General features: G+C 42.3%; 1 protein-coding gene across 3 annotated transcripts in view; it reads right to left on the bottom strand.

Annotated features, from left to right (window-relative positions):
* The window catches only part of nrxn2b (neurexin 2b), a 533,986-nt gene that overhangs the window by 89,705 nt on the left and 417,852 nt on the right, over positions 1-26,429 (bottom strand). For all 3 annotated transcript variants that reach the window (XM_061066072.1, XM_061066073.1, XM_061066075.1), the window contains one exon: positions 6,393-6,574. In XM_061066072.1, the coding sequence (XP_060922055.1) occupies positions 6,393-6,574 (182 nt within the window). The remainder of the gene's footprint in view (positions 1-6,392; positions 6,575-26,429) is intronic.

The raw sequence follows: 26,429 nt of genomic DNA, 5'->3' as shown, positions 1-26,429 counted from the left end.
TTCTCTATCCAAAGTTAGCCCCCTGTGATGAAACATCTAAGGTAGAATCTGCTTCACCCCCCCCCCCTTCAGTGAACACACCACACCCACATGGGAGGATTAATTAGTGATGCGAAAGGGGAGGATTAATCGATATGCTGTCATCCTCCCGCCGAGGAGACCCTGCCAAACCCACCAGGACCCGATCTCATTACCGACGGTGGCCCACGCTCCCCTTTGTGAGGGGGCTGCATTCATCAAAACAATGCCTAACTTTCCCCCTCAATTGTTCTCCACGCATCCTCCGTCCGTCTCTCCCGGTGTGCTTGGCTTTTTCTCCCCTGACAAGATGAAGGAGAGTAGGCCGGAGTGGTGACACCCATTTAAGAAAGGGAGTGTCCGTGTGTGTGTGGGGCTTGTAAATAAAACAAATAACAAGATGCAGGGGGACAATAGGGCTACTTTTGTAAATTGTGACTTTGAATGAATTCAAGTGTCTACAAGGGCTAATCACACCTGTCCTGTGAGAGAATGTGAAGGTGTCCTTGCCAATGTGTCTGTACACAACTTAAGCTGGAACCTCAGAGCAGTGGGTGCTACTGACAGCTAGTCGGGAATAATGGCGTGTGTGGCCGCGTGTGTATGTGTGTGCGTGTGTTTGTGCATGCATACACACCCATCCCTCTGTGTGTGTGTGTCTGTGTTACCGGGGGCAGGGAGTGGAGGATAAAAGCCTCTGCCTCCCTCTGACAGTTTTATCTGCATCACCATCTGCCTTATCTGACGCCAGCATCTCCCCGCTCCCCACTGCACTCTGAAAGCTCTCCATCCACCCGGTTCTCCTCGCCACTCATCTTATCCCAGGCTGCCGTCGCATGTCAGATCACATTTTCAACCCATAATTAAACAGTTGACGGCTTAAAGCCTTGATAGATAACCTGTGGCTGTCGGAAAGTGAAAAGGAAAAAAAGCAGGGCGGTGGTGTATTAAAAAAATGTGATTATCTCATTAGTGAGCGGTGAGAGTAAAGGAGCTCATCTCTGACATTAGCATCATGGAGCTCATGAATTCAGGTACTGCACTTCACATTGGACTGCGGGGATGTTGGCCACAAAAAGCTTGTGAGCAGAAACATAAACACCGAGTTGCATTGTCTATCCCTTTTCCTTTCTCAGCCAATTTGTCACACGCTGGGCGAGGGGTAAGGGTGGGGTCAAGAGGGGAAAATATAGCCGTGTCCCCTTTGGTCACCGGCCCCTTCCCTTGCTCTCTGCCCCTGCTCGGAGTAGACAGCTGAGGTGAGGGATGTCTCCCTCACGCGTAATCAGAGTCAGCCCTTATTTAATGCTATGAGCCGGGACCGGACAGCCAGTGATGGAGGTATTCGGGTTGGCCCGCTGTGCGCTGTGCACTGGCCCATAACTGCAGATGAGACACTTCCCACAGAGCAGTTACTGCGACAACTTGCCAGCTGTAAAGTTAATGACTGTCAAAGGTGAGCGGTGCCTGTGAGAACAGCAATAAATACAAACAGACACCCTGGAAAAATACAGAAAAAAGATTGTGCAAGTCCTCGTTTGGAAGGTGCATCCAAACCACCACAGCTTCTGTCAGGCCATTTAGTGAGTTTATGAGAAGCACATGAAAAGAATGACTCCGATACTTGTTCCTTCATTAATGACTCATCTCTCAGTGCATAACATAAACCCAATTTGCTGCTCTCCACTTTTGTGCCTTTATTGCTTAAAATGAAAACAGCTTCATAAAAACTGAACAAAGCAATGCACATTTCTTCTGCTGAGAGTGAAGAACCTGCATGGTGGTTTCTGTTAATTCCTGATGAGTCGTGAAGCAGAAGACAGTAGACGCCGGGTGAGGCCCTTCTAGACACACTATTTCTTCAATATTGTAGCACTTATGGATGTGGGATACATAAGGTGAGTTGGTCTTCCAAACTGCGGTCACCTCGATGCCATATTGCTAATGGGTAGGGGAGGGCCTGACTGCATCAATGTCACCTGAGCCAGGCAGCAAGGACAGCAAAGCATGCAGCAGGCATTCTAGCCAAGGCAACATGAAAGGCAACCCTTTTTCCATGCCAAACTTTCGAATTGCCAATGTTTGTGGAAAACTCAGGCTGTCAGCACAAAAACAAAAAGGATAGGACCCTAGGGCAAACACACCAGACTCTTGTCCTACATCTCATTTATCACACCTGCAAAGGAGGAAGGTGTATCCTTAAAATAACACTTGAACTATGAGGTTAGCTGTCTGGGATACTGACTCAAAAGTCTCATCTTAAACTTGTTCTGAAAAGGTCATTTTATTACTGCTGCTAATGTAAAACTATAAGTGGAGATTTACAACAGCGACTTAGACTCCTTATACTTGGACACAGTTTTGATTCAAAAGGGCTAACCAAAAGAAATAAGAACGTACTGAAGATAAACACTGCTTTTGGCTTCAATAAACTTTCTTCTTAAAAATAAACTATAACCTTTTCTTTGTATGATTGGGTTCCAAGGTCTTGCAAGGACATCTACCTTTTCCAGCAGCCACAGATGGGAGATTTAGCTATCAGCCCACTTCGATATCTGTCTGTACCCTTCATTCCCTGAATCTCACACCCCAGGCCCTGATGGTAGAAATGTCATGAAGATTGGCAAAGATGATGTCCTGCCCTCCCAAATGACCATTTTTACTTCTGTTGAGCTAACACTCTGTGAAAGACATCGGGGGGACTGGGGGACATCCTGTCGACTAGATCGAAAGAAAATAGAAATGCTCACTGAAGTAATAATAATTGTGTCTGTTCCCGTTTAATCCATGTTGCGAGTGGTGAAACCAATGGGTATTTTCAGTGTTGGAGAGAATAAAGTTTGTAACGGAGAAATTTGTCACATCTTTTGATATTTGTCACTTCTGTTTGGCTTCGATTCCTGATTGAAAAAACGTGAAGATTCATTGTTAACCTCTGAAACAAAAACACTATCTAATGTGAATATTCCGAATCTTCAGCCTGTTAAAACGTGCAATATGTAACTTCTCCCTCAAGGCATTAAGTGAACTCTTAAACAAAACCTGATACATGAACTGGAACGGTGTCAAAATCATGGACAAGGAGTCACTGGATGGCCCAAAAAAAATCCAGGAGTCCATTCACATCCTACATCAGAAATCATCACGAAATAGAATTCTGTGAAATACTGTAGATGGATCCAGGAGTAGATAAGCAAGCTGAAAAAGACCCAGCTTTACAGAAATAGCATTTTGTTTAAGAATGAAAGACAACAAATTGGATAAGTGGATTAGTGCCAAGTCTGCAATGACTTCTGTAAAAACAGCTGTTAACTCAGACGAGTGGATGCCTTGGGTGTAACAACTTGAACTACGTGCTACCGACATGTTCATTTGAGCACACTGAGTAAAAAGTGACCGGACTAACTGAGTATTCTTGGAAATGTTTCACCATTTATCCAAGAGGCTTAATTAGTTCTAGTGACTCTTGGGGAGTTGTATGGTATTTCACTTCTCTGGGTGATTAAACGCAGAGGAACTCCGCACACCGGTCAGTAAAAGCAATGCGGTCTTCTAGATGAACAGAGAGTCCAGCTTGCTATTTATTTGGTTTACTAGTGCTTGCTGTCCCTTGACCTGGGTGACGGAGGAGCATTAGACGCACCTGATCAACACTGCACTGCAACAGCAGTTTGCACCGTGTGCACACCATGTTTGGTCTGCTTGGCGATGAGTCATTCCTATGGCATTTTCCAGATAATGAATTTCAAAGCTTTTTCATCAAGAACTTTCAAAATGTCAGCTGGAAAGTTTGCCGCACTTTCAGACACAGTAAATAATTAGGGGAGTGCACGAAACAGGGTCTTGTGGGGATATGTCATGTCCTTTTTTTTTTAAAGCAGTCCCACTCAGCAGATTCGGCTCAAGCGCTTCATCCCACAACCTCCACTTTACATCTTCTACCCTGGTGCCTGATGTTGCCGTGTCAGGAAGATGGAGATTTAGTGAGTGATGTCCTGCCCTGTGTCAGGTAATGGCAGAGAGTGGGTAGGGGGAGGAATAAAGGAGATGGAGGCTTGCTATAAGTAAAGAGTAAACAGACAGTGATGTGTCATAACTTTTAATGACAGTGTCTGTGACACCCACTCCATATTTACTTATATTAACTTAACAATCAATATAATAATTTCCTTTATGTGTCATTGTGGATGTCTGTTCTCAAAATTCAGAATTTCAAAAAATTTCAACAATGAATTGAAACGAGCACTTTTAAATATGCCAATTACCTTCTTTAAAATGTTATTGGAGACCATGGCACAGGCTAACCTGGAGTAAAAAAAAAAAAACGGCTATTTGGGAATCACGAGCCAAAGCTAAGGAAGAAGGCCCAAGGTATGGTACCTCAAGGCCACCATCACTGTTTGAACGTAGAGCTATTTCATAGTTTGATTGGGTCCATGAGGCCCCCATCAGGCGGAATGATATGAGGCCACGGCTCCTGGGTTCTCAGGTCTAATTTGCCTGTACTCCTCGACTCAAAGAGAGACGGGCATAATTAACAGGACCCAAACACCCACCACAGGCTGAACAGAGTCATTTAGGGGAGCGACACGGGAGGAATGGCAGCAAATGAAATGTAATTGCAATGGGAGCAGAGAAGCCGGGCCGGTGTGGCGGAGGCATTGATGTGTTTGTGAGACTGAGCGAAAGAGAGAGGGAGAGAGCGGGCCAGAGACGAGGGAGTGAGGGAGTAAATGAAAGGAAGAAGTTAGATAGAGACGGCGCACTTGAGAGAAGAGTGAGATAGTGAGCAACAGGTACAGATAAACAGAGAGGAGCTGTTCCTCCAGGTTAGAATAAAAAACTAATGCACTGTACATAAAAAAGTACTTAAAGTTGAAACGAAGTTAAAGGATAAGTTCCCTCAAATTACAAAAATAAAATCTTGACAAACTTTTGTGTCGCCTCGCTCTGCTCATATATGTTGGATTTATTTCCCCAGGAATTGAGATATTTGCCTCTGAGATTTATTGGGACACCCAATAGGTAAATTATTTTTTTGCTGCGGCGCTAGCAACACTGAAAATAACATTAAAAAGTCTCGCTCCTCAGGCTATTCCACAGTAGATGCTGCCAACAGTTTAAATAGGGGCCATTTTTAAAGTTGTTCCAGGATAAACTGAACAGGTCTGTGTCTTGTCTTGAGTAATTAGGATGTATTAAATAAGAAGTTCGAAATTGATCCAGTTGACCTACATCACCACTTCAACTCCAGCACCAGTTGTTGCATCACTATAGTCATTGTCATCATTTATCACTGACACAATATTCCTCCTCCACTCCCCCAACTCTTCCACGTGCAGTTTAGACTAGATAAGAGTGACACAGTCTTATCTCTACACATCTTTCCCCCCAGCTTTTACAGGGAAACACTGTCGTTGTGAACCTGACTACATGCAGTGTTTAATTGTTTGTCCCAAGTAGCAAGGTGAGTGGATAGGAGTCACCAGGTGAAGTCCTGGCTGGTAATTAACAGACCCCCCCCCCCATTAGAATCAATATGAACTTTGACTGTAACATCAGTCAGATGAAGCACTAGGGTCAATGCAAAAATTAAGAGTCTGAGTAAATGCATATTTCACACTCCGGCCTCAGTTGCCATTTACAGTTGTCATTGGAGGTGGTTGTAAATGACCTTTAAGCCCAACACATGACTGCAGCGAGGCAGATGAGGCTCATAACTAGTTCGACAGACAAGGGATAAGATGAGACACTGTTGGCTGCTTAGTCACTCTGCACACTCTGATTTCTCTCAGTGGCCCATGCAAGTACCACACACTCAGTGTGTATCAACATGCCATTTAATGACGATTCAGTCATACTCCACGCAGTTGCCGTATCTTGTCTAAAAGAGCTTATGTGAGCCTCACCTAAGTAAGACCTGAAATTCTACATCTTTACATAATTGAATTGCAGTGTCTTAGTCTTTCTCTGTATTTTTTCATCTTAAGTCAAAATTAAAAAAACTATTTCCCTCTAGTATGACTAAATATTCCTGAGATCTAGGAGTGCCCAACCAAAACACATGTTACTTGTGTCTCCTCTTCTTCTTCTTTCCTCCACCGCTCTTGCTTAGTTCAAAGTACAATTCTCTCAGTCCTTCTTTCATTATTTCACAAATTTCTTCCCTCCTTATTCATTCTCCAGTGACTGTCTATTCTCCATGGAATCACAGTACACAATGCAACCCCTTTTTGTCTATTTATACTTTCCTTATATAGGTTCTTCCCAATCCCCCATTTTTTCTTTGGGTTTTTCTCAATGAGTCATCTGATTGAATATAGATCATGGTACATTCTCATTCCCCCCTCATTACCCCTGAGGCGGTATCTTACTATGTGCAGCTCCAGGTAATCTCCCAGTCCCTTGGCACTCTCTACCCTGACCAGAATGGCTTCCTTCAGCTGCGTGCTGAAGCCCACCGCCAGCCGGTCTGCCCGTGTGCTCGGCCGGTCATTGGGTGGCCAGGTATATGTGATGAGGGCTCCGCCACGCCCGAAGATGTAAGTTGTCCCAGCTGCAGAAAAAACACAGGGAGAAAGTTGGACAATCATTTAGTTACAACTTAACTTTTTATATAATTTGCAGGCACAGACATGTGAGAGAAAAGTCACAAAAAAACGGCTGGCTTGAACATCCCATTTGAAAACTCTTGTTTTACTGCCAGTGTATATCATGATCCTGAAGTCATGTTTAGCATTAGCGCTAGCACTCGCACCCGTGCTGGCTGTCACTGCTCTTTGAAATGTTAATGTTCAGAGCCTCTGCTGTTACAGTTGCCCTCGGTTGCCTGCAGTTGCGTTGCATTCAAACTAGGGCGAACTGACAAACTTTGTGTTGGCTATGCTGTCAGTATAACCAGCACCACTCAACGTCAACAAAATAAATTCCTCAGATCTCCGCGTCAAAGGTACTTTGCCTCAATTTTTTTTTGATTTCCAGCCTAAAAAAATCCACCTCGTACACTGAGCGCTTTCACGTTTGAACTGGAACAGAGGAGTTAGGACTTGGCTTGACTCCGATATGTCCGTTGGTGAATGAGAAATGACGGGCGTTGGCTGGGATTAGCATAGAGTATATGAAATATGAAACCTCACTTTTCAACCCTGTGGGCTGTCTGTTTTCCCTTTCACATACGCGCACGCGCACAAACACACGCACACATACATACACACACAGACACACACACACATACATACACACACACACACACACACACACACACATAGATTTTACACCGGATGCTTGTGCAAAGACTGGTGCATGTACATGTCTCTTTATGAAGCCGCCCAAAACGCACTAGAAGAGAGTTGAACCTCTTTTCAACAATGGATCACATAATTTCAACTTTGCCCAAACTGCCAGGCTTGCTATGCAGACAGCCAACTCAAGAGCAACAAAGGCCTTTTCAAATTTGGATCTGACTGATGTGTTTGCTGGCTGTGCATCCTCATTTTGTAAATCCTTCTAACCTCATTTTTTGATAAGCCTAACAATCAGAGCACTAGTGCCCTTTTTTTTTTTTTAGATGAATGGGGTCAAATTGAGCTTTGTTTGACTCCACATTTTGGCCCCTGGTCATATGCAGTAAACAATAAAAATGATAAGTCCTCACATTTGAGATGAGAACAAGCAAGTGGCTCCTACATAAACAAAAATAATCTAAATTAGCTAGTTGCAGATCCACCAGTATGGACACGGCACTGGGGTTTTCATACTGTGCTCATCTCACCTGTAAAAACACAAGCTCTCTCATATGTGCACACATAGAGAAACCTATATTTTTTTTATTACCCAACAAATCTCAGTCAAGGTTCGCTCTGACCAGATAGGATGGAATGAAGAGGCCGTGAGGAGGAGAACAGGCATTCAAACTGCCGCTCACTCTCTCTGTTTCTCTCTGTCTCTTGTTTTTTCTGGCTCTGGCCATTCCTCCCTTCCTCCTCCCAACCTCCTTCCCTCCTAGCGGAGCTAAGCCCTCTGCTGAGCTCTTGTTGTTTTCTTCAGGCTGTATTATTTTAGCGCTGACTAATTATCGCAGCATGGCAATGAGGGCTATAAAGAGGTTGTTTGCCGGAGGAGGGGAGAAAAGAGAGAGAGGGTGAAGGAAGACAACGGGCTACAGAGGCAGGGTGTACAGGGTACGGGAGTGTGTGAATTGTCGATGGTGGTAAGATGAGGAAAGTTGGTGTTTTTCTTTTTTCTTTCCTGTGTTTATTAACAGCGCAGTGCTGGAGCCACAGCGACCGACTGCTGCGGAGGATGGAGGAGGAGAAAAGATTTCTAAATTGGCCGATAAAAATAGGGTGGGAAACCATGTTATTATGGAAGAGAAAAGAGCCATGTGGGGAAGAAAAAAAGAAAAGTTGAGCACAGGTGAATGGATGTGACTGCAGTGGAAACGTGCAGAGCTTTCACTCAGTCAAAATGTGTCAAGTTTGGTTGAAGCAAATCAACGCGCGTAAATAAATTGATGAAAGTTCACCTATTTATTTTCACTGAGTCACTGTGGTCCTGATATGACGCTGGTCTCACAGGTCTTTCTGCTTTTATCCAGTTGATCGTGGCCACTTTCTGTATAGCAGTCTTACGTGTGTGTGTGTGTGTGTGTGTGTGTGCATGCGTGCGTGCGCTCTTCTCTGCTCTAAATGATGGGACAAAGAAGTCTCAGAGTCTCCGGCGGGTGGCCTGACAGGGTGCATCCATGTGTCACAGTGTCTTCTAGCAAACACCTGCTGCTTTGGTTGAGGCAAACTCCACCAAATACTGCAATGCAACACACACTAATGTTAGATGAGATGGAGCAAAAAGAAAGAGGGAAAAACGAGTTTATCAAGCCCAGGAAGACAAGTGCAGAAAGCTGCCGCTCGGCTTCTAACACAATCCAAAATATGCAACCATATCACCTCTGTTTTTGCATCATTGCACTGCCTGCTTGTTTATTTTAGGATTGATTTTAAAATTATTTTAATTACCTTAAAAGCTGGTCCCTCTCTATATTTCAGACAGGACGCAGTCTGAGATAGCGTTGCTAACCGTTCACAAATCTAGGCAAAAAAAACAAAGGAATCAGAGCCTTTGCCATGAGGGCCCCCCTTTTACTTTGGAGCAATTTGCCAGAAGAGATTAGACTTTCAGACCCCCACTTTTTCTCAAATTTTAAAATCTCTATATAATCTCTATAAAAAAGTTATTTTTTGATGTCTATTGCTTTTATTATTATCATTATTATTATTATGATTGTTGTGAAGCACTGTTACTTGTGTTGAAAAGTGTGAGACAAATAATGTTATTATTATGATTGTTTTTAAGTCTGGAGGCTGTAACCAAGAGAATGACCTCCTCAATATCACAAAACATCACAGCCAGACAGTCATAGCCATGTAAAATAAAATGCAAAATGTTTCTGTCCATCAATCATCATTTGGTCGAGTTGTAAACTCACTTTATCCCAAAAGGTAATTTTCAAATCTAAAGGAGTCTGTCATTTGAATCACTGTTACTGGGTTTCATCTGGTTCACCTCTCATGAATACTATTGTGAAATGTCTTGATCCAGTGTTTCTACCAGTATTAACTACCACATCTACCAAGCTGAGGAGGAAACCATCGCAGCGACAACATCTCTCATGATCTCCCTTCATTTCACAACATGATCAAACTATTGTTGTTTTGACTGAGGGACCCCAGCAGCAGAAATTTGCAAATTGTGCATTTGAAACAATGTGTGGTGTTGCCTTTTTACTAACATCTCTGAGAAGCATAGGTGCAATTGTTGTAGCACTTAGAAAACCTCATAATGAGGTTTATAGTTCTGCATACAAACCGATTATAAAGACTAGGTTCATAAGATCATTTTATTGTGTATGTGTGGATGCACAACTATCTGCGTCTGTGTGCAGAATAAGGCAGAGACATCTGCATCTGACTTCTTCCTAACAGCAACTATTTGCCTCTATTGGAAAAGGTGAGTTAAAAGTAAATTAGTACTGCCGAGGGAGTTGTTGGCAAACAAAATCCTCGGCAGGTATGGATTCCTCTGACCTTCATTCCACCGTGCTCTAATCAAGCAATCAGACTACCTGCTTTTGCCAGAATAGCCTTACTGATGGAAATGCAGTGTTGCACCCAGGTGTTTCACAACCCCCCCATTAACAAAAATAAGCTAAATATTTATTACTTTTGTTCAATTAGCTCTGGGGCCATCGATCTGGCCAATCAATCCTACCTGTGGTGATAGAGGTGGAGAGAGTGCAAGGAGATGAATCAAAACATTACAGGACGCAACTTAATTATTATTTCCATTCACAAGGGCTGGCTGGTAATCTAGTTTAGAGAAGAACGGACCAAAAAATACCCCACTTTCCTTTGTCCATGGATCGGTGGAAAAATAATCAGAATAGTCTCATGAATCACAGCGGTAATGAAAAACCTATTGATTTTGATTTTGCACACCCCCTCCCCTTTTTCCTCACTCTTCTTCTCTACATTGTCGTCAGAGAGGAGTGCATTTAGCACTAAGTTTATCATCCGGAATGCTTTCTCTATGAGGGGGGCATTGATTGGTATAGTGGATTCCAGGCCACTATCATCTACTGTGGGGATAAACAGGTCATATCGGGGAAAGCAGAACCCACCATTTTTCATTAAGGCTTGTGGTCAATGTTGCCGTGCCGAACGCCAGCCGCAACGCCTCATGGGAGCTGACAGCACGAAAATTGCGAGCCAGGCTGGCGATAAAATGAACATTCGGTGAGGAAAAAAAGGGACTGATGAAGTCAATTCTTTAGAGGCAATAAGCCCTGAGGCACCACGGCACCGCACACCCACGTAATTTATACATAGCTACTTCTTATTTTAAACTCTCAGACAGGCTCTCAAACAATAACTCAATAACACAGATGGTTCCTCCAACCTTCATGTATTATTGCATCAGCGCTGACTCTTTGGAGCAGTTAAGGACGGAGACAGAGCTATTGATTCCTTTTTAAATGAGGACACTGAAAACCTTCTTGTTTTGCTCTTTTTTCGACATATTATATTGGAAAAATATATTTCAGAGACAATTACAAAGGGATGTGTAGACTGGGAGAGAGAGGCAGGGGGAGGGGGGGGGGGTGTTGAGGAGATGAGACATTTGCCAAAAGTTTCCCGACAGCTGTTGATCTTTGAAGCTGCAGAGATACATACACACATCCCGACTAGAACTCGGTGATAAGAACACACACACACACCCCTGCCCTTGATCTGATATCTTTTTCTCCATGATGGTATATCAGAAAATGCAGAAATGCCACACCAAAGATTTGTTATATCTAAAATAAAAATAGCAAGCCCCCCCCCTCTGATGTGGTTGGATAACATCTATCTTCTATCTATGCTTTCTATAAGGCTGGATTGGAGAGACCTTCCTGTTACATGAGGCGAGGTGACACTTGATTATGGAGGTCTCAATGCTTCCAATGCTTTTACCAGAGTCCAGGTAGGGTGGCTGACAATAAGATGGCATCATTTATTAAAGATAAAATCGTTTACCTTATCAGATTTCTACAATTCTGACTTTCAAGCATCTATTACGATGCAAGTACATGCAAATTCATACTGATATAAGTAGGAAGGATAAGAGAGTAAAACTGTTAAGCCATTTCAGAGCAGATTTTTTGAAGCTCCAGCTTACTCCATCACACCTTACACGATTATAATAGTTCTGATCTTGTTATATCCTGTCCACTCTATACCTCAAGGAAATTCAAACTCTTCCCTTCTATTTGACTTCTTCTGATCTCAAAAGGGTGATAAGAGCTTCAGTGGTAATTGGGTCCGGAGAGTTCTGCAGCACTAGCTTGGAGATGGGGACATAGAATCCCAGTCGCCTGAACTATTTTGAAAAAGAGTAATTGGACTGACCTTATACTTGGAAAATCAAAGCACCATATAACTAATTGTACACATATTTCTCATACTGTACTGTAGTTGTCTATATCCCCAGTTGTGGAGTTGAAACATGTCCCCTTATACTACAGTCATGTAGATCTCAAGTATGAAAATCTCCTCAAGTGCCTGATTCACTTTAATTAAAATGTTTAAGTGAGCACGCCCACTGCTTAATCATCTCAACACAAGATATCAGACTACGAGGTCAATCAATGTCAGTTAGGTCTTGCTTTAAAGCAACTGCAGCATTTTTACTGGGGTTATTGATGGTAAGGGTCCCCATGGGAACTCTTGACATGGGCAAACTAATCTAGTTGGAAGTTATAGGTAGTATCAGTAACAGTAGTCAAAGTCATCGACCACACTCAAAGGGCAGCTGATCTTCAAGGCCCTACACAGACAAAGGATAAAAACCGGATGTTATCGAGTGATTTAACCCTTTAAACCCTTGCTACTAAAATAATAAAAAAATATCTATGATTAACTAATGGGGGTGCGTGCTGGAGTCCAGATCAACCACCAGAGCAGCAAGAAGGACCTAATCCCTCACTGTCCTCCCACTGGTACAGAGTCGATTGAATTAGTTGGAATTCGGACCAATCCACTATGTATTAAACTGTTTGTTACTCGAGTGCCTTTTATTGAAGACTTTAATCTTGTGTGTCTTATTTCCAGTTTGCTGTTCTTCTAACTGGAGCTCCAATAAGTGTGGCCCTTTTGACTCTTTTAATAAAATAATGTAATATTTTCTTGCCTTTTAAAGCTGCACAGTTTTTATGATATCTCTGTAAAAATAATAAAGCTGTCATTCGAAAACACTGATTGTGGCTTCTCAATCTGTTTGAACCAATGAATTCAATACACTTCAGGTTCAACGTTGAAGGCTAAATTGTTCTCGTGTCTGTGTGTGAACTACACTGTTAGAGAGTTTATAATGAGGGAGTGACATCACTTAGAAACTGGTGCTTACTTTTTCAAAGTTGATTGTCGAATCAGGGGAATAATGACCCAACATATCTTATTTAAATCCGTCTACAGAAAAAATTCAACACATTTTTTATGACAGATTGTTACCTGCTTTAAAAGAACGTCTTCAAACCATATTTAGTTCTGTCTTGCTTTAAAACTCAAATTGGACTGAAAGCAAACTTTGTGTTTTTTAAGGATTATTTAATTTACTTAATTTGACAAAATAATTACTTAATTCATTGAATGATTGTGTCAGTTGTCAACTATGTCAACAGTGCTCGTCTCTTTCAGTTATCACTCAAACTGTTGGGAAATGACGTCTGTCAACTTCAGATGTCTGATATTATTCCCATCCAGTTTTCTGCCATCGGGGACTTGATAACAGGAGTACCTTTTACAGTTTGGGAGCATTCAAATGTTTCTCCTCTCTTTCTTTCAAAAACTTGTAAGGTTTGGTAGAAACATTTCAAAATGCTATGTCCCTGGAGGGTAAGCGACTAACAGACTGATACGTAAAAATACAATGCTCAGCTAGTGCTTAGACGCTGCCTTTGTTTTTTTCACAACTATCCTAAAATGAAGTCCTCCACTGGGAGTAGGGGGAAAGGCGGTGGGGAGGTCTGGAGGAGAATAAGATAGTAAGGGAGCGATGGAGGAGTTGTGAGAGGTTCCTAGGCAGGCCAGCACATCTGCCCTGCATATATATCATCTGGAAGGCTTATTGATCAACCCCACATACCCTCCTCTATCTAATGGCCTGCTCAATAGTCTGCTGACTTTGAGACAGTGCTGCCCAACAGAGCTGCTTAGACGGCGAGAAGCAATTTTTATTTTCATCAAAAGACACATGCTCACACTTACTGACGCATGGATAATCAGTACATCAGTTCCTCGTGGCATTAGTGATTGTTCCAACCTTTTGTTATGGACTAGCATCCTTTTTTAGACAACATGTATAAGCCTGAGGAAATGTTATGACAATTTACTTCAGCTATCATTTGTTTTTGCTCCACATCTGAAGAGCCGAGAAGAAGATCAAAAAGCAATCAAGTGGTTTGAGAAGTAATAACGCTGAGTCATCGATGTAAATGACTGTACTATTGTGTAACTGATGACGTGCTGAGAAGGAGCGTTAAAAATACAGAGAAGAAAAGATTTCCTACTCGACAGCACAGAGAGGATATAATCTGTGATAATTTGGTTGGACAGTTGTGTGACAACAGAAAAACAAAACTGTCGAGATGAGAACAGTCTTATTGGGAGTTTGAATGTATAAAAATACTGTATATGAGAGTAGAAAAGGAGCAAATAGATCAGAGCTGAAAACCGGCTGACACTCGGCAGCATGCAAATACAATGCGATCCTGTCATGAATGTGCTAATTAGCATATTGCATCATCGTGCGTGTCGGGCTTTAGCTATTTTCCAGTTTTTTTATTTTTACCAGTTCACCAACAGTTCTATTCTAAGTCAAAACTGGGATTGACCTCGTCTTGAACTAATGCAATGATGTATCTCGGATCTACAGCAGCAGGAATTAAGAGTTGTTCTTGACTACCTCAGAAAAAGATTATTGGCTTCCTGGAAGCATCGACTGGGGCAATGAGGCTCTAGTTGAATTTCATCCAGAATCTAAACATGAAATATTGATTTAGAGACTCTGGGGACGGCAATGTTTCTTGCAGCATCTATTCTACCAGAAGCATATTGCAAGTAAGACATTACCAAAGTTTTGAGGTAACTGTGTTTATCAGCCTTAATATAATTTGGCCACACATGAATGCATTTTTTTCAATGTCATACAGGGAGGATGCGACACCTGCACACCAAACTCAGAGGAGACTTTTTCCAGACATGAAAATGTTTGCCTCTCACAAATGAAGAACGCATTCAGGCCCACGGTGGTGCCTGGGTACCACCAAAAGCTATCAAATGTCATTGTTTTTTCCAAGTCTGCATCTTCTATGTCTCTCTCTCATCCAAAGATATTAGTTTTTTGCCTCCGGCGCTTGTTAGAAATCATCAAGAAATCCACTTGCTCGCTGTGAATTTTCCTGCCTTATTCTCACATAGCTATTCTCCCATACAGCCCCTCTGGAGAAAGTGCGGACTTAAGTGCATGTCTGAAAGCATCTACACTGAAAGCAGCAATAACTCAACTAATAGCATTCCAATCAAACAGCAGCTGCAGACAGATACACGTTAATATTTCATCTTTAGACTGCGTTGTTTAATTATTAATCTTGTTTGGAGGGTCCGCATCAACCAACTGACCTCAACCCACCACCCCTCAACAAATGTCCTGCAAAACATGGTAAAAGCAGATTACACAGAGTAGGTTAACGTCTGCTGGTGTTTGTGTTTAAAAAACAAAACAATGAACAGTAGCTGTTGTGTACCAGAGGTACAATAAAGAATCAGGGACTTAAGACCAAGATTGGAGAGGTGAGAGGAGACAGGTGCACTTTGCGTATCGGCAGCATTGGCATGTGATGCATGAAGAAATAATTACGGACCTGCTCAGTATACCATCCCTACTTCCCATACACAGTCATTAGACCGTGATGTTCTGAAAAGGTCAGAGTGTTTTGTTGCTGCTAGATCTATGGGAATACTTATGTGTGGTCTTCTTGATATAATTTAATACACATGGATGCCATTAGTGTTAACATCATCCTAATTACGTTGGAGTAGTCTTCGCAGTACATAAACAAACACAGGATATTATTAATCGATCCCTGAAGTGGTGACCTCATGAAATTTGTAAAATTACACACGCAGGGACAGGATAATTTGTTATGGCTGTCAACATTTAACAGTATATAATGTAAATACAACACAAATAGCTAAAGCCAATGCTAAACAGCCAATGAGTCAACAAAAACAAATGCCCAACACAGTTTCTCAAAGCTCAGAGTGACAGCCAGATTGCTTGTTTTGTACAGAAAAGTTAAAAACCAAAAATTGTTATAAGGTTTAATTATACAGAACTAAGAAAAGCAGCAAATTTCAGCAAATGGCCTGTATTCAAACAGCACTTCTCTAGTCTTGATGACCTCTCTGTAATGCGTGACTCATACACTGCCGGCAATTTGGGTTTCAGCACCTTGCCAAAGGACACGTCTGCATGCAAAATGGGGGAGGCTGCGATAGAGCCGACACCCCTCTGGCAAGTGGATGACCCACTATACACTTTTTAAACGTTTTATGAAAAAACCTTCACACACTAAACCATATAATTATCACTAGTCTTTTGCCTTGCATAAACAGAAAAGTAGACAAAAAAACAAAAGATCTCTTACTTTCCATGTTTACCAGTGCAGGACACTTAGATACTGACCAAAGTAAAGTAACACAGCTTCCCCACTCTGCTTGCGTCGCCCACTGGATAAAATTAATCTCCACTGACCTCTCTAGCTTGTTACATGTTTGTAATGGCATCTCTGAAAAACCACTCGTCGGAAATAGAGTGAGTAAGTCAACACCTTTCACAATCAGTTTATCCGAGCTTACATCAACTTCCACTTTAGGAACTTAAGAGCCAGGGCTGCAGAATACTTGACCGGTTGGAGCAACATTTGAAATGGCTGTTTAATGAAATGAGCATAGTGCGCTATGGGGCTCAGATAACTTATTATTGTGGTATTAGAGGTGGGGGAGTGGTCAGAAGAACCAAGAACAATGTGTTCAGCTAAAGGAATAATGACCTTCATCTTGGCTGAGGAGAAAAGAAGCTTATAATGGATGTTGGTGGAGGGACGGACAGATGCAGTGGGGGAGGTGATGGAGAGAGTGATTGAAGAGAGAGAGAGACTGAGAGAGAGAACATTAGACGCAAGGGGGATCAATGGGAAGCCTCTTCCACGGAGCAGGAGCACAGATCCACTCTGTTTCATTCCCCAGGACTGTACTCCTCAGACTCCAGGGTATCCCACATCAAAGGTGGGGGCGGATGAAGTGGGGAGATGAAAGAACGACACAGTCTGTAGTGGATGTGTGAGGTGCATGCATTAAAGATTGTGCGCATGTATGTTGAGCGTGTTTTGACATGCACGTGTGGTGAGCTGGCACAGGTCAGTCCGCACAGGATTCTTAGATCTTGTGAAGCTTTGACTGTTGTTGACACATGAAAGCTGAGGGGTGGGATTCAATGTTGCACAACTGAATATCCATGTCTGCCCCAGTAGCAGGTCTATTACCCATTCACACAGCTATTATGAGATCATATCCATATAAGACCGGCTCTTTGAAGAATAAAGGTGGTCCAATCCCCTCTCATCTAACAAGATTTAAAATCTGACACACATTGCTGTGGGAGATTTGGAGCTGAACAGCCAAATGCTAAAAGCTGAGATTGGGTTGGACCCAGCAGATGCAGCAAGAGGGCGATTTAAAAGTACACACATATATAAGTATCAACCAGCCATCTCTCTGAGGAACCCGAGTAGTCATCTGAAATGTCATTGGTGCCTCTGTGCTGTGATGTCAACTGTCGAAGTGCCCGAATAAAGCAGAGACAGTCGATTGTATTCTTTTGGCCCAGAGGGACTCCTGGACAGAGGCGACTGTCTGAGTGCGCCTGTCACAGAGCAGATTCTTCACACGTGGGGGGAGCTGGCAAGACGGACGAGCTAGGCAAGGGATGGGAGATACTAAATAAATGACCGTCTGCGCTCTGCTGAGAGCTCCTCAATGGAAAGCAAATCAAGCCGAACCAATGATGTGATGAGACAACACCCAAACACGGTGAGAGAAAGAAGAACAGCAGAGAAGATTTGCTGTGCTGTGTCTGGAACCAAAACATTTAGCCAGAGGCACGTAACTAGCTCCTTCCCCTTTTTCTAACTGCCTGCCTCCCTTTCTTTCTTTATCTTTTACCCTCCCTTTGTCCCTTGATCCCCTCTCTTTCTGTACAGATTGGCAGTCAAACACAGCAGGCTGTGGCTGTTACATAACAATCCATTTGTTGGCTGGTGCTGAGAGACTGCTTGGCGGCCAATGCACAAGCAGCAAATAAGGCTGCTGACGGGGGTAACTAAGAATTCACAGATGCTTTTGCACACAAACAAACAAACACAGACTGTAAGAAGATGGAAAACAAACACTGGGGTTGCTGACGGAGGTCTCGTGCTCTTCGTTGGTGTGTCATATAAGCAGAGGAGCCAACTGGAGGTCCAAGCAATCTGCTGTGTTTAATAATGTTCTGTAAAAGTCACAGATTTTTCACCCTGTGCAGATTCATTTGTGATTTATATAAACAAACTGTAGAATGTTACATCGCTGGGTTTCCATTTCCTTTGGAGGGAAATGAGCCATAAACCTCGTTTCATGCAAATTGCACATGCCGTCACTCCATCCATAGGCAAGATCACTGCATCTTTAGTCTGCAGGGCAGAATTAATATGAAGTCAAGTTGAGTTTATTTACACAGCCGAAAAACACAAGTTTGTATCAGAGGGCATCTTCCTCTTTCCAACCATCGTTCTTTGAATTAAATTAAACCATTGAGGAAACTAAAATGTGCATTGTTTTCAGTCTAAAGGGAACATCAAATGTATCACTGCAGTAGTTTATATGGATATTTATATGGATTTATATTGTAGTTTTTACTGCTTGTTTTTTACTATATTTTAGCCATGGTGGGACTAACAAAGGACTAAATTATCTTATTTATCTTTTAACCAAATCCATAATCTTTCTTCTAAACCTAAATCTTGGCCTTATCCTAACCCAATGATAAATCAGAAAATAATTCTACTTGTCAAACTGTCATGTAACAATTTTTGCAGTGGCGATGGTTTCACACAGAAGAAGGGTGTTGGATTAGAAAAAGCTTATCTCATTCTGGAGGGTAATTTCAAACAATATATTCTTCTCATGACGTTTAGAGGATCAGTAGATCATTTCATTCTCTAGTACTTGTTGGATCAGAAGAGGGGAAATATAAATATTTGGGGATATTGAGTAGTTATCTTATAAGACAGAATGCAATGACACTGTTCAGTTTGTTCAAGGTTCTGGCAGGTAGAACTGCATTCAGCACACCACTCATATAGGCATTAGCAGTGGGCTGGCCCAAACAAAAAAGAGAAAGAAAATCCTTTTAGTCTGTGAATGGGTGAAGGTGTTAGCAAGTCATTACTTTTAACCTAAATGTATCTTTACATACATGTTCTTCTGCATGTTTGCCTCTCACGCAGACTTTCTATACTTTTCCTAGCATACACAGGTTTGGTTAGGCCGCCCTTTATGCAGCACATTACATTCACATGTAATTCCCTCAGCTTGCAGCCCGGAGGCGGTGCTTGAACCTAAGCTGTGTTGATGAATACAAAGAACCTGCATTTTCATGAGGGGGACGAACAGGGCGGGAAAACACGAGCCAGTGTTTTGCTGCGGGCTGTTTCAGAGCCTGTTGACAATGTGGGGACAATGCGTGGCGGCACCGGTGAGATGGGCTGAGGCTGTTACGAAGCCATTTACAATTCTTAAATGTCACTGTGGTGTTATTCTGTAAAGGAGGAGGAATTGCTTTAATGCTGAAAAAGACCATGAAAAGACCAAAGTCTGGCTCTCTGGTGTGAAGACATTTGTTCTCATTGCATGCTCATTCAAGTGCCTTTAAGTACAAAGGACTGTTCACGCTCCCTCTCTAAGTGAAATAAGACAGGTTATAGAAATGAATTGGAGCCAAGATGGCTGAAAGAAATGCTGGGAGGCAAATAAAGCACAAATCTTATTTCATCTTGTCTTATTAACAGATTAGAGCAGATAACAACACAGTTGCCCCCAAAACACAAACAGAAAAGTGATTTGATGCAACCAGGCAGCCATTTCAGTGTCCTCGCACTCCAATGGCATCTCCACCATCACAATAACTCCAGCGCCCCGACCAGCCCCAAACTCATTTCCCGAGCTCCTACTTGGTGTGTATGCCGTGGCTAATGAGGAAAATTAGACAAATAACGAGGACAGTTCACCCTGGATTTGAGTCAACACATCTCAGACAACAGCCAGTCTGGTGGGGCCTCGCGATGGCATGGAAATATATTGTTTCAGCTAGTTCTCGCTGGTAAACAAACCGCTAACATTTTCTCTGCAATTAGCAGAGCTTCCCTGCCAAAGCATGGACAGGAACAGGTGATTACAGTGATCACAGCAATCTTACAGAGCCTTCAAGATGTATGACATACACGCTTTCACAGAGTATTTGTCAAATCACGGAGAGAAGCTTCTACGCCCCACTGTCTTTTGAAAGGTGCTCTTTTTTTTCTGCGTTCTCTTACCGTCTCTATGAGCCAAGGTATAACACGTTTTGGTTGTGTGAGCACAGGTGGAAACTCCTTAAATACATGACACCCACTTGTTTAGCTAAATACACGCACAGAGAATAAATGGAAAAAGGAAAGTGAATCTATAGTTTAGCTCCAAATGAGTGCTATATCCTCTCAGGCTCATCGAAATTACACATTTCTGCACAGTGCGTTGACTTTAACAGAGTTTATGATATGTGATGTGAGCTCCAACCTTGCAATAAATGATGTCTGCATAGAAAAAAAAGGATTTCCAGACACACCACGGCTGAATGCCCCTCTCGGCAAGACCAAAGGACGTGCCAACGAAAAAAAATGTAAGAGGATCATTTTCAAATTGGAGCTGATTTTGTACACAGAAAACTCCTGCAGTACTTCCTCATCTCTCCATCCTTCCTCTTTTCTTTTCCCTCCCCATCACTTTCAGTCAGCAGATTAAAAAAGGTTTTTCACGGATGTCAAGAAGTATTAGCTTCTTGTACGAGGCTATGAGGATATAGAGATAGACCTCCTCATCTTGTGCTCCCTATATTTTTTTCACCGCCTGCATCACTTGGGTTTCAGTGCATGTAGCGAGGCAGGGGCCCCCTAGCTTTCATATAATGACATTGCATAGTTGCTCATTTAAACAAGATTCACTGAAGGAGAGGACGAGGTGAAATGTAAACTTGGACCCTGATTCAGAAACACAAAGGCAGATAAACGGGTGAGTCATACTAGATACAACTTTACTGTGCTTCCATTCTGATCATTTATTCACAGTTATCAGAGCCGATGCAACAAGATGTAAACGTTTGCAGCAGAATCACTTGGGCCTGCAAAAATCTCTAAATGGTAGTAAGAGGTAGATTAATGAAGTGACTTCACTGCACAGAGGTTTCAGAGGAAAGTAGGAACAATTATTTTACTGGAAACTGTATTATCCAGAATAACTTGTTTCTGGAAAGACAAAATGCTTTTTTTAATTATTCAACTCCAATGTGAAGTAATAAAAGTATAAATCTGAGGGGAGGACAATTTCAAACTTGGTCATTTAGTGAACTGTGTTTTTTTTTACAATAAAACAGTTCAATCTTTTATTTCTAGTATCAACAGAAGCCATTTTCAGTCACGACCTGCAGAGGAACTCATATACTAAGGGGCCAGACAAAGAAAGTCCACAGAAACTTTGAAGGCTCTCAGTTGGACATTTGCATTCACACAAAAACTACCTCCGAAAAACCTTTGGAGGATCTCAAGAGTTCAGTGAATGTCTGAAAGCAGCTAGAGAAACAGGAAAGCTATGCCTAAAACTAAAGTAATATGGGCAATTAAACTAAAAATTGCAGAAGCAAACTTTGCAAAGCGGTGGGTAATTATGATTTGACTTAAGAGCCTTGTGGTAAAATGTGTCTCTGTGTAATATTTCAGCAAGTGATCCTATTTTTTAGGTTATAGCAGTAAAGACTCTCACCAAGTGGAGCTTTCCTGTGGCAATTTTTCTGAAAACGTACATTGCTTTGTGAAGCTGTATCTGGTTGAAAGTATGTCACTGTCTAAATGCTGTTGGAGACAATCCCCGCTAAATGAAATATATCCTGTATTTACTGCTACATCCCAGGAAATAGGGTTCAGCACGGAGCATGGGTGAAGAAAAATGTGGGCTTTCAGCAGCGGCAGGTGTTTGAGCTCTGGGTGATCTTGTCAGTGGAGACAAAACAAGAGATCTCCCCTCTCAGCAAAGTCGTAGGCTGAGGTGAGATTTATGGGGAGGGGAGAGGAGAAGATGAGAAAGGAGAGAAAGAATGAGCTGGTGTCAGCCATATCACAGGCACGTTAGCTGCGGGTACAGATGGAGCAATGAGATGACACTTTGCTCTCCATTTTCTCCCACTTTTGTCGCAACCAGCATGCAAACCAGAGGGAGAGAGGGAAAGAGACAGATGGAGAGAGATGGTTAAAACCCAGATAAAGGAAGGAGGGATGATGAGAAGGGAAAGAAGGGATGAAAGATTGCTAACCTTCCCATTACTCCTTCCCCCTGCCCTTCAACTGCTGCTGCTATATTCTCTGTGTTGTCTCTTTCCTCACCGCCCTCAATCTCTGCCCTCATTTCTCTGTCTCTCTGCAGAAGCCGACACAGGCCGCACTCTGCCAGCAGCCTTGTCCCAGGTATGATGAGGAGGCCTTGCTGTTTCTAAAAGGGTAACATCGGGGAGATTTCTAACATCCAACACACTTCCTTGCCTTTGGCAATAGCAGGACGAAGTGGTGGACAGGGAGAGGTTAGACTGAAGACAGGAACGATGGAGGGATTAGAAGGGAGGTATGGAAGTGATAAAGCATGAGGCAGAAAAAGAGTCAACATGGAGGGAGAGGCAAAAAGGTGGAGGGGAACTGGCCTTTTTCTAACGTTGAGAGATGGGACAGGTTTAATACAGCTGATTTTTGAGATTCTGAAAAAGGAAAAATTGGGTGACAGCCAGATCTCCATGGAAGACAAGCTGACACAGGGAACCTCTCGTTCTGTTCCGAGGTAGCACCCTGGCTCAGAGTGGGTTCACAAGTGAACAATGTAACTTGAGGGCGATACCTAATTGCGCTTGAAAAATGGATCAATACAATCGTAAAGCTATTCCCCAACGGGCGGCCTAAAGAGCTGCCTTACAGTGACAGGGGCAGATTTTTTCTCGGCTCACATCTGACCGCTCCCGCTCTAAGGGAACAAGGAAGGAGAGAATGACTGAGTGCTTTTCTTTTTGATTGAAAATTAAATGTTAGCTCGTGGCGACACTAAAATCCATCTTAACAAGGCAACATGTGTTCTGACATGTAACTTCCCTAAAAACAAGCAGGTAATGTCTGATAGAAAGCAATCATATTTCTTGATAATTGTTAAGCAAAATGTTTTATTTAACCTTATAAGCCACTCAAGGTAAAAGTAATAAAAAAAAATGCTTCTTTATTTATAGACTTTTCTCGATAAATAATACTTCCAATCAGACAATCAGACAATTAATTATAAAGTCTAAATTTGAATGTGCAATATCAGGGTTATAATGTTAAATACAACTGAGTTTAATTATGGAAACCAACTGAGCATACACAAAGTGTATGAGTGTGCATGACTGAGTGGGATGGCTTTGGTGAATAATACAACTGCTCATACAAGCAAACAGATGACAAAGCAGCTCTGCTGTAGACAGGAGCCGAGAGAAAGGGGAGACATTAACAAGAGAGACGAGGGAGCTGTAATCAGGGGCTGCAGTGAGCCGAGGGTTGTGTGTGTGGCTCTCCCTCTGTTTCATTTACCCCTTGGTGACCAGCCGCCACATGGTCATAGCAGCAATGCAAACCACTCACTCCAAAGCCATCACACGCCATCTTCTTAACTGAGCGCTGATTTTGAAATCATCCCATAATGTGTGTCCCATTTTCTCTCTTCCTCTGTCACTGGTTCCTCAATTACTTTTTTTTCTCGGAGCTTGTTAGCTTCGGACGACTGCTGTGCAGCCCTCTCAGATCACAGGGAAACTGTCGTAGAGATTGGTAGGCAGACGGCAGGGCTGAAAGCCTCCTTCGCCACCCATCCCTGGTGCATTTGGAGCTTTAAGAAGTTTGACTCCGCTGGTTATGTTACACATGCCAGAGCGGCTAGACTATACCCATCTCGTTAACACTGGCTTAAAGGCATTAACTAAAACTAACGCTTCATCTTAACCCACTGTTCTTCACCGAAGCAGCCACAGAGGGAGTTAGAGCGCAGGCCTACTTGACGCTGCTGCATCGTTAAGGAACAACTATCCACTGGGCTACAAATAAACTGGGTTTAAGTCTTATTAGCTGTTATTGCCATGGTTAATAACAACACCCACAATTCCCTAACTTGATAAACATGTTTTGCAAGGCACAAAATCAGCCCATTTGCTTTCTCGCCTGCAGCTTCTTGTAATAAATCCTGCTCCTTAATGCAATTTCAGATCCTTACCCCTGCCACGTCAGAGAGCTGACGTGTTTGCAATATAAACACAATCTCTGTGTGAATATACAGGTATGTATGTAGAAACGAAAGCGATCATCGAGGAACCAGGAGTTATGGTGCATGGACGGAGTGATTTACAGTGGCCCTCAGTTTTGCAGTGACCTACTTTAGATCTGGCAGTGAGGGAGAGGGAGAGATCTATAATAAATGCATCACAGCTCACACTCTCCATGAGGTTTGTTGCAACAGCCAGAAGTTTCTCTGCTGCTGACACGATTTCGTGACATTTAGGATTCTATAGGAGATATACCTCCACACTTAAAAAAGTGGTTTAATTAGAGCAGATTCAAAGTCAAAACTGAAAACATATATATATTTTGTTTTAAACAAAGAAGCATCATTATTAGGTGAACATTCTCCTGCAGAGTTTGGTCAAGTTGCACTGCTAATAATGATGTCCTCAACCTGAGTGTACCAGAGTGTACACAACCATCATATCCATGACATTTAGAAAGACATTTCTGCTCGATAAGTTCTTAAAACCCACTCAGGTTAGTGGGAGGTGTGTTCTGCACCTGTCACAACACAATTATGTTTGAACTAATCATAATTTGAATTTTAATAAGCTGAGCGAGTCTACAATCTTTCTATAAACCCCCTGGAAGCTGCAGACACTCACAGGGTACAAGTTCCTCTGGTTGGGAATTTCTGATTAAAAACACGTCAGTGGAAAGTCAAAAGAAAATAATCAATTTTACCATGAGATTTGTGCACAGAACACTGACATGGAAGTGGAACTGAAAGAGGAGTGGGATGCTCTCTATTTCTCAACAAACATGAAAACAAACAGCATGTGACTCAGAGCATTAATGGCAGAGGGAAGTGAGTCAGACGTTTCAACTTGTAGGAAATGTGTGTGTGTTTATCATTAGAAATAGCTGTTGTGAATGTTATACATGTAAATACTGTATGAATATTGTTAAATAGAATAAGCTCATATCACTCACTCCTCGCCCCCTGCCTCTCTAAATCAACCTCACTCTTCACAGTGGTTTACGCTACTTGACTCATTGTTAGTGTTACACTAATCAACCAGCGCCTATTAAAATCCATTCTCCTAGCTGAGGCGTGCTGGTGACAGGACGGGGGAGGAGGAGAAGGAGTGATGGAAATTGGCCTTAATAACAAGCGTACAGTGGTCGCTGTGTCCACGCTGCACTGTAATCACAAAGAAAAAGGCGAACGACAGAGAATGCGGGAGCAAAAAATTAGAGAGGGACTGCCCTACATCAAGGGAAGGACAAAAACACAACTGACCTTTTCAAAATCCGGACGCTTTTCAGTGAGAAAATGGAGGCTGACGCAACTATAAGCTCTAACGTAGAGGAAAGTCTCTGTGTACGACCTGCCTCCAAAACTTCCTAATCAATTTATACTTCTCAATTTCTGGGGACAAAGTGACGCGATGACTAATGCCTGACTAAATATGATTAAGGTCAAAGTCATAAATCATGTGGAAGTAATTAATCACTTCATGTAGGTCACTCAACTACCATCTCAGAGGAAACTTTGGTCCTGTAGCCTTCTTCCTGAAGCCCCTTTTCAACTGGACAGGAACCCACTTGTATCTGTGTTCAGAAAGTGAAGTATCTGGAATAATTCATGGGTCAGTTGACTCCACTACATCTGGGTGGACACAGTGATTTTGGTCCTTTTTCTAGCTGGTGTGATGACACCGTCATGGAGGCAGTCAAAGCTTGTAGCTATCAAAGCTGTATATCTGTCTCAGCTCAAGTGGCATTCAAACAATGTTAAATTCATCGAGAGTGAAGTGAAAGACAAAAGACTAACAGCCAGTACAGTCACTCATCTCCATGCTGCTTTCTTCTGCTCACTAATCCTGTTTTCTGATGTCGAACATGAATCACCACAAATACTCAAAAACATGTCTACTGGCAACGGGAGATCGTTTTCACTGTGTTTTAAAAAACCTGCACAGATGTGCTTATCATAGACAATGACAATGTAAAGTCAGAATCAGCTAGGACCCTCTTTAAGTTACTAATGGCAAATCATAGGGTTGATAAGGATAAACATTTTTCGTGCTGGACCATGAAAGAGAATGTCCACAGTTTGCACATAAAAACACAGAGACTTGCATCATCTCATTCTTTGTAAAAGATAAAAAGAAACACA

Source organism: Limanda limanda, chromosome 22, assembly GCF_963576545.1.
Source record: "Limanda limanda chromosome 22, fLimLim1.1, whole genome shotgun sequence".
NCBI classification, from domain to species: Eukaryota; Metazoa; Chordata; class Actinopteri; order Pleuronectiformes; family Pleuronectidae; genus Limanda; species Limanda limanda.
The sequence above is the reverse complement of the archived record's forward strand: the minus strand, read 5'-3'. Positions and strand labels throughout refer to the sequence as shown.